This window comes from Histoplasma capsulatum (assembly GCF_000150115.1).
Source record: "Histoplasma capsulatum G186AR genomic scaffold supercont2.8, whole genome shotgun sequence".
In the NCBI taxonomy this organism is placed as follows: Eukaryota; Fungi; Ascomycota; class Eurotiomycetes; order Onygenales; family Ajellomycetaceae; genus Histoplasma; species Histoplasma capsulatum.
The window spans coordinates 299,642-315,420 of record NW_025544808.1 but is presented as its reverse complement, the minus strand read 5'-3'; the positions used below and the strand labels follow the sequence as shown (position 1 = coordinate 315,420).

The window sequence follows — 15,779 nt, the reverse complement described above, 5'->3', positions numbered from 1 at the left end:
CGCTGGATCAATTTCATAGCTGTAGAAGTGTTGCGCTAGGTTCGCTGGGAGAGACTTGTCGCTATGTCATCCCGTGCACAAAATGACACAGTAATCGATGATGATGACGAGTCGTGGTAAGTTTTGTTTCCACCCTATTGTCCTTCCGGACCCCTTCGAAAACTTGTTCGATCTTCGCTGATAATATTTCTTTTCCCGCAATAGTCCCCTTTGCATCGAAGAGTTCGACTTGTCGGATAAAAACTTCAAGCCATGTCCTTGTGGATATCAGGTATGCATTTAACCTACCCTTGACCCCTTCGTCGCTGGATTTGGCCTCTTTGAAACCGTTGTTCCGGAGGAGGTTAAATCCTCGCTCAGCTAAACCGTGGCGGCTAAGATTGTCCACAGATCTGCCAGTTTTGCTACAATAATATAAAAACACATAGTGAAGAAGGTCGGTGTCCAAACTGTAGACGTGTATACGATGAAAGCACAATTCAATATAGAGTTCCAGATGTCGATGAGTGAGTCACCATCCCCTCCTTTCGACGACCTTCTATATATCGTACTAATACATCTTGCAACCGAATTAGGTTTAAAGCGGATTTGGCATTGAAACATCGCAAAGCTGCAGCAGCGAAGAAGCGGGAGGCTGAAAAGCGGGAAATAGAAGCTTCCAGTCGAAGAAACCTTGCCGGTGTCCGTGTAGTCCAGAAGAACCTTGTTTATGTCATTGGCCTCAACCCCACGATACGAGACGAAAGTCAACTATTACAGACCTTGCGCGGAGACCAGTACTTTGGACAATACGGTGATATTGAAAAGATTGTTGTTAGCAAAGCAAAGCCGGGTGGCAACCCAAACCAGGGCATTGGTGTCTATGTCACTTTCGCTCGTAAGGCAGATGCTGCAACGTGCATTGCGGCGGTAGATGGATCTCCCAATGGTGATCGTGTACTTAGGTCGGTTGATTTTCGCCTATGGCTATTCGGCCTCCAAACCACCGTTCACTTTAGATACTAATTTGGCTGTTGTAGGGCCCAATATGGAACCACGAAATACTGTTCATCGTTTCTTCGAAATGAACAATGTAACAACCGTAACTGTACGTTCCTTCATGAGACAGGAGAAGACAACGATAGCTTCAGCCGCCAAGATTTATCGTCCATGAACACCTTGTCATCACAACGTGCCCATCCCAACCCACCAAATGGACCTGGCCCTTCCACATATTCCCCCTATACTCACCACGCTCAGCCCGTCAGACCTTCTTCACATCCTATCCAACTACCTGCCGGAGCACAGCCGATGCGGAGACAAAATAGCAGAGATGAAACGGGGAATCGAACCAATACGGACTCCTCAGCTCTACCATCGTCTGCAAGCTGGGCCAATAAGGATTCCCATGTGCAACGTGCACGACGACCAAGTGTGACGGTTAGCCACTCTTCTCCAAGCCCGAAAGGATCGAATGCTGTTGTCAACAAGATTGAGGAATTAAAACGCAGTGTGGAGAGACAATCCCAATCTGGACAACAATCCTCCCGCCAGCAAACCCCGACTGTAGCAGAGGCCTCAAGCTCTTCTCCACATGTGACTCGAACAGACTCTCCTATACCGTCTGGGCCTCACGAAATCCCAGTGCTGGATGGTCTGGTGACAGCCGTAAACAATCCCGACTTCCGTTTTATATTTTCGTCCGCTGGATTGCCTCCTGAGGAGCTTGCGTACCTTGAAAATCATCCTTCAATGATTGACCCCTATGGTGGGGTGAAACGTCGTGCTATGCGTGAGAAAGCAGAACATGAACGTACAAACCAAGAAACTGACAACCAATTGTTACTTCATCCAAATGCTAATGAGGAGGAAAATCTTGAGGGAGGAAGTTCCCAGCTTGGAGGTGAGCCAGAAGAGATGCATACTGCTGGTATCTCTGGTCGGAATGCAAGAGAGGCACTCAGTGCCATTCAACCTCCGTCGCAACAAACAACTACAGCAAATTCTGCTATTGGATCGCCCGTTTCTTCTGGTGGGCACCAGTTCCAAGGTCTAAACATGGCAGGCAGGAGCCTCACGCCCCTCCAGCAACAGCAACTTCTGTTGCTGAAGAACGCTGGCGGACAACACATGGGATTAATGGATCAATTACAAACAACTTCTGTCTCTAACTCATTCGAGCACAATTCTCAACAACGGGCAGGTGTGTACCAGAATCAGATCCCGCAAATACCTGTTATGCAAGGACATGCCAGACAGTCGTCGAGATTCTCGTTTGCGAATGAAGCCAATGCGAAGAATACCTCCAATCAAAGACTGGTCAATCAGCAGACATCGACACCGCAGGGCGCCAATCAGAATCCCCTTAATGTAACTGGACAACATGGTTTGGGAAACCATTACTTCGTTAGTGGTGTTCAGGGTCCTCCGCCTGGCTTGAAAACTGCTGGAACTCCGCCGATTAGTGGTGGAGGAATGTTTGCTCAAGGCCATGGCTTCACAAGCACAATGAACAATAATCTCGGCCTTGGGACCAAGCAAGACCATAACCCAGACCTAATGCGTGAACTTATGCGTGGTCGAAGTGGCACGAGTGGTGGTGGCGGCGTTCAAGCGCATGAGGCTGCTAAGCGTGAGTTTATGTTTCCTTTTCTCCAGATGCATAACACACCCCCTCCCCTGGCTCCCGTATCTGGCCTTCTCAACTCTCTCTATGGCCATCATAATGGATCCCACCAAGATCCAGGACCACAGAAGCAGAAGAAGAGGGGGAAGAAGCACAGACACGCTAACACTTCCTCCGGCGGAGGTGGTGTAGTAGATCTTGCGGACCCGAGTATTTTGCAGGCTAGAATGCACCAAAGTGCTACTAGTGCTACCCCTGGGCAGGGACTTTACGGGAGCCAGGGTCAAGGTGGGTACAATCATTCCAACATGGTCTATGGTGGTGGCTTTGGCCGATGGTGATGATTTCCCCCTTTGCGCTGCTGGACCTACATTTCCGTAGCTTTTCTTTTATTTCCTTGTAGCTTGTTTGTTGCCACGTCATATTTACTTGATAAGTCATGCTTTCTCTTTGTTCTCGCGTTCCCTCACATTGTCATTTTCCCCTCCCTGGATTTTGGGAGTCTATGGCTTCTCACAATGATTTCTGATATTTGTTTGACGTTTCCCTTTTAATGTCTTTCTTTTCTCTTCCCTTCCTGTGCAGCATAAGGCAATCGATTCAAAATAACGGGGTTAGGCGAGCCTCGGGCGTTACCTGGGTGTTATGGTCACATTTCGGCGAGGCTGAAGGACGGCGTCAACGCATTACTTTCCTGCTTTGTTTGTAGAGATCTACTCTTCTCTAGGGGTTTGCTACAAGCTTGGGGCTCTTCATTAGCAGCACAGGTTTTAATTTTCGAGCACTTACGGCCCGCCGGCATGGTGATGGCGGGCCTTTCATTTGTACGTTAAGTCTCCCTTACCTTGACTTGTACCCAAGTCAGGTCTATTTCCAAAGCAATTTTCTCACATTTATTGCTCATATAGACTCGCCGTCCACAAATTTCCCCACTCAATTTCGTGGCCACTGTTGTAATGAAGAGGCCAATCATTTTGTATATATCCTGCCAGTGTCTCCATGTAGCCCCTCCATATTGTTTGCGGGTTCGACCCTTCTACACGTCTGATTGAATTCTTTATACTTTGGGTCGTTCAGCAGCGCATCTATCTATTGGTTTCCTTCACGGCTATTTTCTTTTGATGTATGCTAACCGAGATATTCTGGACATAGCAGATGAAGATTTCCCGCCGCTAGGCCCTCCAACCAAACCTCTTGACAAACGCCCTCTAGAAACATTCCGAATTGCCTCAGGATCCCGTGCATCTCACGATTCCAACGATTCACCTTATAGGTCTAGAACTCCTGTACTGCCACCGGGGCTTCCCTTACCACATGGACATCCTGCGGCATCTTTCGTCCAAGATCTCAGTCCATCCACCTCTGCAGTTTCAAGTCCTCAACCCGGACACATTACTTTACGAAGTGGATTTTCGACGCCTGTACAAAAGTTCAAAGAATTACATATTTCAGCACACCCCACATCAGACGTGCAAGCATCGTCGGCTGTGCCTTCTGCACCTGCACGGACGCGCGCGGCAGTAGAAATATCTTCTGGTTCCCCAAAGCTTAAAACCGTAACCGCTGTTGGGCAACAGAGTGACGGCCTAATTGTGAAAAAGGATAAGGGTCGAGAACTTAGTCCTGAAAAGGTAGCGGCACCTATCACAAAAGAAGGCAAACAACCTCGTGAGCCTCACAGCAAGCCGATACCCATTAAGCTCAATCTTTCGATGCCAACGCCCGGGCATGCCTCTCCGTCCCGAACCACTACGCCGAATCATAACGTCTCTTCCATACATCAGTTATCAAATATTTCCTCCCACCCTAACACCCCGTTGACTGGTGTCTCACGCACGTCTGACTCTCCCGTCCCTCGACAAACTAGGGTATTGCGTGTTGTTGACACCTCGAAATCAGAGACACCTACCTCGTCAGTAGCGCCAAACAATTCCACTCCGCCTTCCAAACACCTCTCACGGCAGCCTAGTCTTTCAACCAACAGTCGCCCAGATACCCCTAACAATGTCGACTCTGAGTATGACTTCCATACCTCTGCATCTGTGTCTAGGGCAAGTTCACCACCACCAAGTCGTGTTGGCTCAGCGCCTGTCCGTTCAATCACAAAAAGTCAATTGAAAAAGGAGCGAAAGCTCAAGGCTAAGCAAGCTGAGGTTAAAAAGGAGGAAACCCATCCCACTCCGGTAGTTGCTGAAGAGCCCGTTCAGGCTCCTATCATCGGCAGGAAGCGGAAGACAAAGAAAGCACCGGCACCGGCACCAGCTAAGGAACAACAGGCTGCTTCTGCTTCTAAACCTGAAGTCACAGATAATGCTCCGCACGTTGCTAAATCCAAAAACAAAAACCAGAATCACTCAGAATCACCAACACAAGCCAAAGGATCAGATAATGCTGCCAGAGAATCTGTTCCCAAAGAACACGCGCCACGAAGTCAAACCACTGAAAAATCTGAAAAATCCGAACCATGGAGGTCGAACAATACGGCTGGGCAACTTTTGGCTGATTCTGAAGCTACTGGTATACCAGTGAAGGATCTTTTCTTGGAGCGAACTTCTCCTCTTCCAGTTCTACTTGCGCAGCTGCATCAATCTGGCGATCTTGATCTAACTACTCACCCACTTTTCAATCCACCAAACCTCAATCAGCGCTCGGATTTGAAATGCTCAGCGGATGATTACGATATTTTGAAAAATCCTATTGAACTGGCGGAAGAACATAGAACAAAGTTACTCCAGGGTGAACCGGTTCACATTAATGCAGACACTGACCTCCTCAAGTGTCGCTGCCTCATAACGCCAGCTGGCTGCGTCCTCCGCCACCTATCCGAAGAGGAGGAATTCCGCTATCTCGAACTCGAAAAGAGTCTTGCAGCCGCATGGCAGTCTCTACAGGAATATCCGGCTTTAACTGCCACGGAGCCTGATGCCACGAACCGCGGTGGTGGGCTCGATGCCCTTTTTGCGACGCCTGAAAATTTCAACATCCGTTGGATTGATGGTGCGCCGGAAAATGGTCTCCTCTCCGGCTCTGTGAAACCCTCCTCCATGCCCTCACCGCCATCTGTCAGCGCCAGTGGCTTCTCTACCGAATCTTCATCTTCAGAAGCTGCTGATGCTGCTCGTGGTTCTGCTTCCACAGGCGCCATGGCTACAACCGCCTGCTCTCACCGATCATCAACTGCGCCAAAATCGACAACGAGCGGAAGCCACCTTGGCGTTAGTCTCGAGGACCTCATGAGCATGTCTGATGAGGAATTACGAGCAATGATTGAGGAGGCACAGCGCGAGCTGGAGAGTTCGCGGAAAGAGGTGGATATGGTTGACAAGAAGGTTATGACGCTTGTGAAGCGGAATAAGAAACTGGTGCAGCAAGCGCTTTCTGCTGCGATGGAGTTTGTGGGGTCTACTTCAGATATGGGGTTGTGAATTGCAGCTGTTGTACTATTTCTACTGCTTGTTGTATTGTTGGTAGCTTGACACGGGCGTCAATGCTGTAACGGGTGGGCTGAGTAGAGTGAGAGGAATAAGTGATGTGAAGGAGAGTTGGAGCTTGGCTCTTCGGTGTATCGAATATAGCTTGGCTGTCTTTTGTCCAACATCCCCCTATGTCTAGTTTTGCCATGTATTATTATGTAGGGGTTTTTTTCTTTTCTTTTTATCTGCTCCCTTTTTGTTACTTTTTTCCACCCCTCTTTTATCTATCCAGTCCTCCCCACCGAAATTTTAAAACCGCTCTTCATAATAAAATGAGAAAAAAAAAAGGAAGAAAGAAAAGCAAGCAAAAAAGATAAAACCTATGATATGGGGTTCACCCCTAGTATGAATTCCTATGTTCATTCCGCCACAATGGACTTGCAGGAACATTTTTCTTTCCTTCCGTTTTATTTGGTTTTGTTTCTTTCCGTTTGTGAAGAATGGCGGATTACTGATTTTGTTATGGCGGTTTTCTACATATCCAGTCTATTTTTTTTCTATGGCGCTGGCTTTTACTCCTGGGAGGTGTTTTGTTATGGTTGCACAGCCAGCTGGATCTCGTTTTTAGTTTTTAGCTTCATTTTATTTGTTTCCTCTTTCATTTGCCTTGTTCATTTACAGCAACCCGATATCTGTGCAAGGCAAAGTGCCCATCCACCCTGGCTATCCATACTTGTCGCCTGATGATTCAACAGCATGGATTTTGTACTGCTTAGAATCGTCTCATGATAACTTAATATAATATTGAGTGATTCATCGATTTATTTGTGGTTAATTGATAGGAGTAGCCGATGGTTTTAGGGACTAGCGGTTTCCTGATGTTTACAATGAGATTGTGAAAAATCTAAGGCCATTGGGACAAAAGAGCTCGTTCACCACCAGCACCATGCGGGTGGCAGAGGGGACGAACCACCCCATCCAATCTCTTAAAAAAAGAAGAAGGGCTACTGAGTGTAATCTGGAGTACATATAGATAAGTATGGACTAGTACCTAATCGAAATAAATCATGTCATCGCTAGAGGCCCAGATGGATGGGGTAGAAATGCAATATGGGGATACACACGTATCCATACATATATCTAAAAACAATGTCTATACTCTGTGGAAAGCTGACATGGCCTCTCCATTGATGGACAAATGGAAAACTTGGTAGCGAGTGACATGACACTAATCTCAATTCCTGGAAGTTTTTCAGTCATGCATCATTATAGGAGCCAAGACGGAACACATCGTTGGGCTTCACTGTCAGCCGAGACTGCATCGCAAATTGCCAGGCATCACGGCGCCTAATTATAGCCATTTTAATCTCACCCAAATCACAGCCCCTTAATCCCATCTTCAAACTCACGAATGTCGTATTCGGCCGGATACGTCTCGAGAATACGTTTCAATTCCTCCTTCTGCTTTACCGTTGACTCCGGCAACTTTTCAAAAACATCATTAAACATCTCCCGGAGCGGCGGCTTCTTCTCCTTTTCAGCGGCCGAAAACTCCTGCAGGACAGCCTTCCGCAGCTCATCTCGCGTATCACGCTCGAGGTCATCATTCCAGATCCCCTCGCCCTCCATCCATTTCCGCAGCCGTGTGATTGGGTTATCACGCCGTTTCCAGTCTTCAACTTCGACGCGTGCACGGTAGGCAAAGCTGTCATCACTCGTGCTGTGATGGGAGACGCGATAGCTCATAGCTTCGATAAGGACGGGCCGTCCTCCATTTTCCAGAGCCATCCGACGGGCTTCTCTGGTCACTTCGTGTACGGCGAAAATGTCGTTGCCGTCGACGCGGATGGTATCGATGCCGTATCCGATTCCTCTACTGGCGATTCCGTCGCCCCGGTATTGTTCCAGAGTGGGTGTGGAGATGGCATAGCCGTTGTTGCGACAGATGAAGACCACGGGGCATGAGCGTGTAGCGGCGATGTTGAGGGCTGCATGGAAATCGCCTTCACTTGCGGCGCCCTCGCCAAAGTAGCAGGTAACGATCCTTTGTGGGATGTTGGGGTTCTGTAATGACTGGAGCTTCAGAGCGTATGCAGCACCAGCTGCATGTGGAATTTGCGTTGCTAGTGGCGAAGATATGGTGTGCTATATCCCGTTAGCGCTATTCTACCAATCATGTCAGATATGAGATGCTAGGCTTTCGTACAGTGTTAACTTTAGAACCTCCATAGTGAACAGGCATGTTTCGTCCCTTCCCAGGGTCATTGCGGTTTGCAAATAGTTGGCTCATGAAGTCTTTGAGCGTAAATCCACGTTGTTGGAAAACCCCAGTCTCTCTATATTGAGCGAAAACTATGTCCTCAGGAGTCAAAGCGGCAGCAGAGCCGACGGCTATACCTTCCTCTCCCGCGGAGACCTAGGAGCAGGTCAGCTGCATTATTCGATGCGGAGATGTAAGCTTTTCAGAGATGCATACCATATAGAAGCTCAATCGACCCTGTCTTTGTGCATCGAACATGATTAAGTCCATAATGCTCACTACAGTACCAGAACGCTCAAATCAGCTGACCATCCGGTCCCTCCTGTTGAAAGTAACAATCCCAGCGCTGAGAACATACCAGTCAACATATTCTTATACCAGGTAATAACTTCTTCGCTCGTAACATCTGGTGGCCCTCGGCTCTTGTCCACGATCACCCCATCAGAGTCCATTACTCGATACGTGGGGATGGCAGCGTGCTCAGAGGGATTTATGAATGACATGTTCGTCGTGAACTTGCTATCTATTGCCCCCGGGAATCGAACACTATGCGTCAAAACAATTACAATTCTCATTAGCCTCATGCCTCAATAGGCACTCCTAGATATCCGCGCGTGCAATCAACTGCCACGTACCTGTCCGAGCCCGGTCGCTGTGATATCGAGGTACTCCATCGCACTGAGCGATTGGCGGATCTGGTTGCGCGGAGAATAGGCTGACTCGCACTACGGACGCTGCGACCAAGCAGTGGGAAAGACATCTTGTTCTCTATCTGTTCAAAATGAGGAATTCAATCCGAACGTTGCAGCTTGAAGGTTGGGATGTTACTGTCTCGGCTCTGTCGCTTTCGAGGGCGGCTGGAGTCGGCGTCGGCAATGCCAGGAATCATGTGATCGGCTATTTTCCCACTCCGCCGGCAATAACCAGAGTCTAAAGAACCACGGTTCCCTTTTTGTCGATACAGAGAGTAATGCTGCTATATCTTTATATCAAAAGAATCGCTAATTAGCTGACAATTACAACTTGGAAGCCAGGCCTCATTCTGCAAGCTGTTGGGCTACGGTATTTACAGAGCTGTGGAAGATGTTTATTTTACACCATTGGCATATTCCCGGCATATCCAGAATCGACATACCAGGAGAAGTCGGGTCCCTGAGAGGCCGGCCCCATGCTCGTCTATCTTGATATCTGAGAATCGACGGAGCCTGCCGATGGACGAACGCCATTGACTGACGGAGTTCTCCATTTCGTCATCGGGGTACTCTGGCTTTGCCCTCCTCTCTCACATATGGGTGGGTTTTTATCCCCGGTAGCCCAGTTCGTGCATTCTTTGCTCATCGACGGGTGAACCATCCATACTCACTTCTGGCCAACTCAATATCTTATACTACCAGACGGGAAATTGGTTGAGAATACCTGTGGAACAGAGTGGATTCCCAAGGGGTTTGAATGAACACCACTGAGATCATCCACTTTTTCAAGATACGGGAACCTCACCGCCTCCTCGCGCAAGGGCAAGGACGGAAACTACATTGTCTCTTGGAATTCTCTGAGGCCATTGAATTGATGACTCGGAGATGCTTATAGTTATATAAAAAATAGAAGAAATAGGTTTCCATTCGGTAGCTATTCTCATGGGTCGCGTTTTCCTACCGTATCCTCGCTCCCAGCGTGATAGCGTTACAACATGAATGAAGTGAGAGGCGAGGAGTCAATATTTCTTCGGAAAATGGTGCTCGGCCGATACCGTATTGACCAATGTTTCCCATTAATAAGTGTAAGTGTAACATATATTTTTGCGCGGCGTACGGAGTAATTATCACAGCTTCCCTACATCCAAAGTTAACTATTTCCTCCCTATAGCCAGTGTAGCGGTGCCGTGGAGAGCAAAAAGTTCACTTTTGGACATATCTCCCTTATCCTTTCAACCAGCAGGTCCTTTGCTTTTTCAATTTCTTCCTCCATCATCGCTTTGAGCCACCTGCCCAGGAACGGCAAAGAATCAAAGAGCTTCTCCCTAAGTTCCTGATGAGAAGCAAAATCGTGAATCTCTTGAATTTCAACATCCCGAAAGCCAGCACGTTCTAAATGCGCCTTGGTATCGATATCTTCATGCCACCGTCGGTGCAAACGATTTCACTGTCGGAGGCTGTGGCAAATCCGGCCTGACATCTTTGATAACCAACAGCAACTCTACCCACTCCCCACTCTTCATGTTGGTCAGTGCAAGAATGCTGTCTGGCAGAAGAACACAATTCGCTTCCTGGAGTGCTCTGGTGGGCTCGGGGCAGGCTGTTAAACACAAACCCTGTGAGAATGTGGCTGTATTCACTGTCTTTAAAACTCAACAGGTCCATGGCATCCATCGGAAGTGGCTGTCTCAAGATGTTCCCATGCTGCTCCCCTGGGGTTAATAACCTGGTGGATTCACAATACCCTCCACAAAATCTGATGCAAGGACTGCACATTTTCGGGCAGGATTGAGCTATATTTCTTCAGGATTCCGGTGACTATTTGTTCCCCACCACAGCCGATGTCAAGAATTGTGGATGCCTTTGACAGTGTAGAGGTGGCTAATGCCGCCTCGACAAGCCATGAGGCTCCCTTGGTAGTGGGTCTGTTGCGATATAGTCTGTCACAGTTGCGAACAAACTCGGACCGCATATCCCTGGACGTGCATTATGAAATATTAATGAACCGGTGAATGAATCGTGAAGAGAAGTGTCAACATGGGGACTTTAGGTCAATATTCTCCTGCTATTATATTGCATAGGTATGTATATATGTATTATATATATCCGTTCGCAGTAGAGAATAGAAATACCAACCTGGGGTAACGGATGACATTGCGGATGAGTTGGTTAATGAAACGAGCGTGCGATAGGTTTAGTGTAAAGCCATGACAGGAAGAATTTAAGATAATGAATGTGGAAGTTCACAAATGGAATCAACAGATCTCAAGTAGGCATCCCAGCTTGTTCATATACCATACCACGTCTCCGAAAAGTGTTATATACTAAGTCGTTATTCCCACGGCTCGCATCAGGCAGAGTGCCGGAAACATATCTCCTCGTCTGGATTGGAAGAAATCCCTTGGTGGCAAGGATGGGATTGCCCATCCAGCTTAAGTTACTGGTCAAGCCAAAAAGGCAAGTTTATCACGCTAAACGAGATGAGCGAGAATGGAAAAAATAGTCTCCAGTAGCATCAGGGTTCGCGCCTCTTGGCACTTATCCGGCAGAATGAAGTGGATTTGGCCCGGGATGGCGGATTTGTGTCAACAGGTGACAAGGATCCGAGAGTTGCAGATTATTTCAAAACCTCTGAGTGCAAACATATCCCTCAAATTCCTCATCCACTAATAGGCGCCTTGAAAGGGGAACGAATATTTAAGGGTCCCTTTGATCCTATGTTAACAAAACGATAACTTTGACGGGAGTTTAGGCATTATGATCCGTCCAGAGATCGCTTAAAAGCGGTTCGGAATAATCTCATTACAAATACAGAAAATCGGAGAGGCATTGAGAAAAAGAAAAAACATATAAAATACTAATATAATATGTATGGTATCAAAGTAAAATATACACATATATTCTCTGCGAGACAACAAAAAATCCGCTGAGATTCGTAAGAGAAACAGCATCAACATTAATGCATCCCGCCCTACTACAGCTACACCAAGGGAAGTCAAAGAAGGAAAAGTTGAAAATTAGACTTTGCGGGCAAGAAGAGTGCTATCCGCAATAAGTTCAGGTCACGCAAAAATGGGACAGTTCATAAAGGCGAGGCGCGTTCGTCCAGTTCCCCACGACGGCTTCGGCTAATTTAGGCATTCTCCCCATGTAACTAAGGATTGGAAGGCTCGTTAGTTGGTGTTAGGGGCGCATGCGGAGTGTGCACGTTCCATCAAAGGCTTACTTTTATTTACAGAGCAGCGCTCAGAGAGTTAAGCAGGGTGACAAGGAGAGGAGCGAGGGCACCAAGGCCAAGAATGTTCAGGAGGCCAGCGACCACAGGGCCGAGCTGAGCGAGAAGGCCGCCCGCAACCAACAAGTCTGGAACATCGTTGGTGGCAGCGACATGAAGGGTTGTGAACACTGACTGGAGCCCCAGCTTGCCTACGAGAGCAGTGACGAAGTTGAGGATGGCCTGGAGGAGCTCGGGGGTGATACCCTCGACCTGTGGCAAAACACCAGACGATGTGATCTCGTCGAGCTTGAGCACTTTGACGATGGTCAACAGACCAGTGACAATCTTGGTGACTTGGTTAACGCTCAGGCCACTGATCTCGGGAATTGGCAGACCACCAAGCAGGCCGTCGAGGTCCACAATTTCAAGGCTGTTCGTGACAATATTGAGGTTGAGGAGGCCGAGGAGGCCAGGGGCGAGGCCACCCAAACCCAGACCGTTGATGATAGAGATAACGCCGGGCAGAAGCTGTGCAAGCAGGCCTGAATCCAGGCCATCCACGTCGGGTAGTTCGGCGGGTGTGCCATCAGGGATATCCTCAGTGGGGAAGCTGCACACGGGTGGGATTCCACCGGTTGGTTTCACTTCCGGCAACCCGGGAGAAACTGAAGGAATGCCATAAGGAGGGAGCGAAGGAGTAACCGTTGGTGTAACTATAGGTGTGAGAGTAGGATCAGCGCTACTCGGCTCGGTCGCTGGGGTTGATGGAGTTGAGGATTCAGGAACTCCATATTTGGGCAAACCACGATGGACGAGGGGAGAGGCCGCAGCAGAGCCCGCTAGAACGAGCGCTGCAGAGAAACCGGTGAGCTTCATGGTGAATTAATTTAAGTTTGATTAAATGAGTGACGATATCAAAGAAGAAGAGTGTGAGAGTGAAAAAGGCACGATTTTGATAATGAATGACTTTCAACGGAACAGAAAAGGAGCGACTGTTGAGTGAGAAGACAAAGAGAAGAGTAGGAGAAGATGAACGGAGTTCTTCCCTGTGCGATTTATACATCTTTGACTTCCTCTGGCTTATATGATCGTCACTCACGACTTGACGCCAAACCTTTTGCAGTTTGTAGGGTGGCAGTGATAGTTCGCGATGAAGGCGAAGATGCAATTTGAACTAACCATCGCTCTTTGGGAGCCATGAGCGAATGGGAGAAAGGAGCGGAATGGAGTTTTTGGCGGTCTGAGGAGAAACACTCCAACCAAAGACCTCAATCACACGAAAAAAGCTCCTCTGGGCGAACAACTGGCCAGCGTTTCCCCTGACTAGAAATGTAAGAGGCATAGATTTGCGTGCGCGAGGTTCTTGATGTATGAAATCTCATTCCCAGAACGATGATCACAGGCAGGGTGCCAGGGTTGATTGCGGGTCACACAATAATAGACACAATTGATATCATTCCCTGGTGCTTGCAACAGCGACGTCTGATGTCTGATGTCTGCCCCCTGACGTCGCTGGCATCGCTGCTGAGCCAATGGAATGCCTCACTAGTTCTGCCGTGACCTTCCTTTGGCCGAACATATTAGGTTTGCAAAGAGTGTTCCGACGGATTGGCGGTCCATCGCGCGTTCAGAAGCTGAGATATTTATCACAGCGAGGGCCAGAGGGAAGTGCGCTGATAAGCTCAGGTGTTAGCTCGTGCACATCGCACTTTAAAATCTCAACAAGCGGCATTTCGACAGCATTTGATGCAACAATCTGCAACCTCACTATTGCCACCTAAACCGCTTCCGTCCTCCTTTCTCATGCTCCTTGCTGACGTGATGGTGGTATCAAAACGGGTGGAGCACCGCTTTGCGATCCACTCTCGAAACCAAACAGAAGAACAACGTGTTGGAGTGATAATTCAGAGTATATATACTGCTTCACCTCTTTTTCTCTTGCAACGGTGAGCTGAATTCAAGGCGCCAATTGGAATTCGACATATCTCCAACAAGTCCTACTTCATCCCGATCATGGAACCAAGACGGAGAGCTTGGTCAGGTACCGCTTTGTCGTTTGTAACGTTAACCCAGGAATATTTATGTGGTGTAGCTCCATCGTAGACAAAGCGCGTCCTGGTTTAAGAATACTAGCAGCGGATCTGTGCGCAATTGCAACACGCCCATGTGGCCGTTGAGAACCTTATGCCCAGTGTACTAATAAATATATATGTATATATATATATATATATATTGTCGTTTCTCTGCCAGCGGTTACAAACCGGGCTGCTGCTGCAGCGAGCCCATGGGCAGCATGACGTATGAAGAACCTTGAAGTCGGCTTCGAGTAGTTATATAGACTCCTTCGAGGATCCCCTCTGGCCCTTTTCCAGAGCTGCAAGTACTAAGGTCCTGTCCGAGTCGATGCCCTACCACTCACTAATCATGCCTTCAGCAAACGCCATCAACAAACCCACTGCCAACTCGGGCGGAAAATGTGAGGAGCTGAAATATCTTCCCCCTGGCACTTGCGAATACAAATACAGTGGAAATATAAAAGATATGGAAAAAACCATTCAACTTGAACGGGGTGCTTTCCTGGCGCTGATGGATGGCCAAAGCACTCCCGTTCGCAATCCTTTCATGGGATTCTCATGTGTCTCCCAAGCTGCAGTCGAGCAACACGTCGAGAATAATAGAAATATTGAGAAACTAGTATTTAGCTACGACAAAATAAACCACATCCTCGTTTTACGAATGCCTTCTAGAGCCCATGAATTGGCTGCCTCAGTCTTTGGTGACCTTGTTGGGAAAAAATTGGCTAAAATGGGCCTCAGCTTCCTCGATCTGCACAATCTTCTCTCCAGTTGGGTTACAACAACTCGGCGGAAGAAGGCTCCAGATATGTCCTGGCAGCCAACTGAATTACCGAAAGGAAGATCTCATCTATGGCCTACCTTTGTGTTGGAAGTGGGATATACAGAGACTGAAGCACAGCTTGAACGTGATGCGAGATGGTGACTGGAACAGTCCAATGGAGATGTGGGCATTGTGATTACAATCGACATCGAGATGGATAAAGATAGACTTCACATTGGAAAATGGGAAATGGGAGCATCGCCAAGACCAACAAGACAAAACATGTATCGGGGATGTGTTCCACAGCTCGTTGAAACTACCTGCATTCGGTGAATCGCCGATTCAAATATTTGGGAGGCGGACGATGCTGTTCGTCTTCCATTTGAGAAGATATTCTTGCGGACACCTTCATCTCGAGAGTCAGATTTGGTTTTAACTCGGAAGTACCTACAGCAACTAGCTGCAATGGTGTGGAGGGACCTGAGATGCTCTGAAACGGCATAGGAGAAAGAGGAGTATACTTACGATGGCAATTGTGAGTTAGCATAGCACTCTTTGAATTATGAGGACTCACTCCCGGTCCAGTTCAAGTGAGTTGGTTTTCTTATCTCTAACAGACAGTGGCTCCCTAGGGCAGTGTTCTCTATAAGGTTATTTCAGTTCGGAGGGGCGGGAGGGGTAGAGTTCTTCAGGTTGCACTCCCACCCATCCATCCAGCCATTTTTATTTCTCCGAATACTGGCCGAAGCGTCTT

At 48.0% G+C, this 15,779-nt stretch overlaps 6 protein-coding genes across 6 annotated transcripts; 4 read left to right on the top strand and 2 right to left on the bottom strand.

Moving 5' to 3' along the window:
• Nucleotides 1-63: 63 nt before the first annotated feature.
• HCBG_05899 (uncharacterized protein) lies at nt 64-3,500 on the top strand (the record flags this gene model as incomplete). The annotated part of the gene is made up of 5 exons (XM_045432948.1): nt 64-116; nt 205-271; nt 391-506; nt 576-944; nt 1,020-3,500. The coding sequence occupies 5 exons, from the start codon at nt 64-66 to the stop codon at nt 2,944-2,946; spliced, it is 2,532 nt and encodes an 843-aa protein (XP_045286116.1).
• A 226-nt stretch (nt 3,501-3,726) lies between these two features.
• HCBG_05898 (uncharacterized protein) lies at nt 3,727-6,030 on the top strand (the record flags this gene model as incomplete). Its single annotated transcript, XM_045432947.1, has 1 exon — nt 3,727-6,030. One exon carries the CDS (start codon nt 3,727-3,729, stop codon nt 6,028-6,030), a length of 2,304 nt encoding a protein of 767 aa, XP_045286115.1.
• A 1,087-nt stretch (nt 6,031-7,117) lies between these two features.
• On the bottom strand, nt 7,118-9,043 carry HCBG_05897 (2-oxoisovalerate dehydrogenase alpha subunit; the record flags this gene model as incomplete). Its single annotated transcript, XM_045432946.1, has 5 exons — nt 7,118-8,163; nt 8,225-8,434; nt 8,495-8,556; nt 8,637-8,824; nt 8,914-9,043. The coding sequence occupies 5 exons, from the start codon at nt 9,036-9,038 to the stop codon at nt 7,396-7,398; spliced, it is 1,353 nt and encodes a 450-aa protein (XP_045286114.1).
• Nucleotides 9,044-9,965: 922 nt separating this feature from the next.
• HCBG_05896 (uncharacterized protein) lies at nt 9,966-10,982 on the top strand (the record flags this gene model as incomplete). The annotated part of the gene is made up of 3 exons (XM_045432945.1): nt 9,966-10,055; nt 10,315-10,497; nt 10,809-10,982. The coding sequence occupies 3 exons, from the start codon at nt 9,966-9,968 to the stop codon at nt 10,980-10,982; spliced, it is 447 nt and encodes a 148-aa protein (XP_045286113.1).
• Nucleotides 10,983-12,027: 1,045 nt separating this feature from the next.
• On the bottom strand, nt 12,028-13,063 carry HCBG_05895 (uncharacterized protein; the record flags this gene model as incomplete). Its single annotated transcript, XM_045432944.1, has 2 exons — nt 12,028-12,124; nt 12,207-13,063. 2 exons carry the CDS (start codon nt 13,061-13,063, stop codon nt 12,028-12,030), a joined length of 954 nt encoding a protein of 317 aa, XP_045286112.1.
• Nucleotides 13,064-14,611: 1,548 nt separating this feature from the next.
• HCBG_05894 (uncharacterized protein) lies at nt 14,612-15,187 on the top strand (the record flags this gene model as incomplete). The annotated part of the gene is made up of 1 exon (XM_045432943.1): nt 14,612-15,187. One exon carries the CDS (start codon nt 14,612-14,614, stop codon nt 15,185-15,187), a length of 576 nt encoding a protein of 191 aa, XP_045286111.1.
• Between the last annotated feature and the right edge of the window lie 592 nt (nt 15,188-15,779).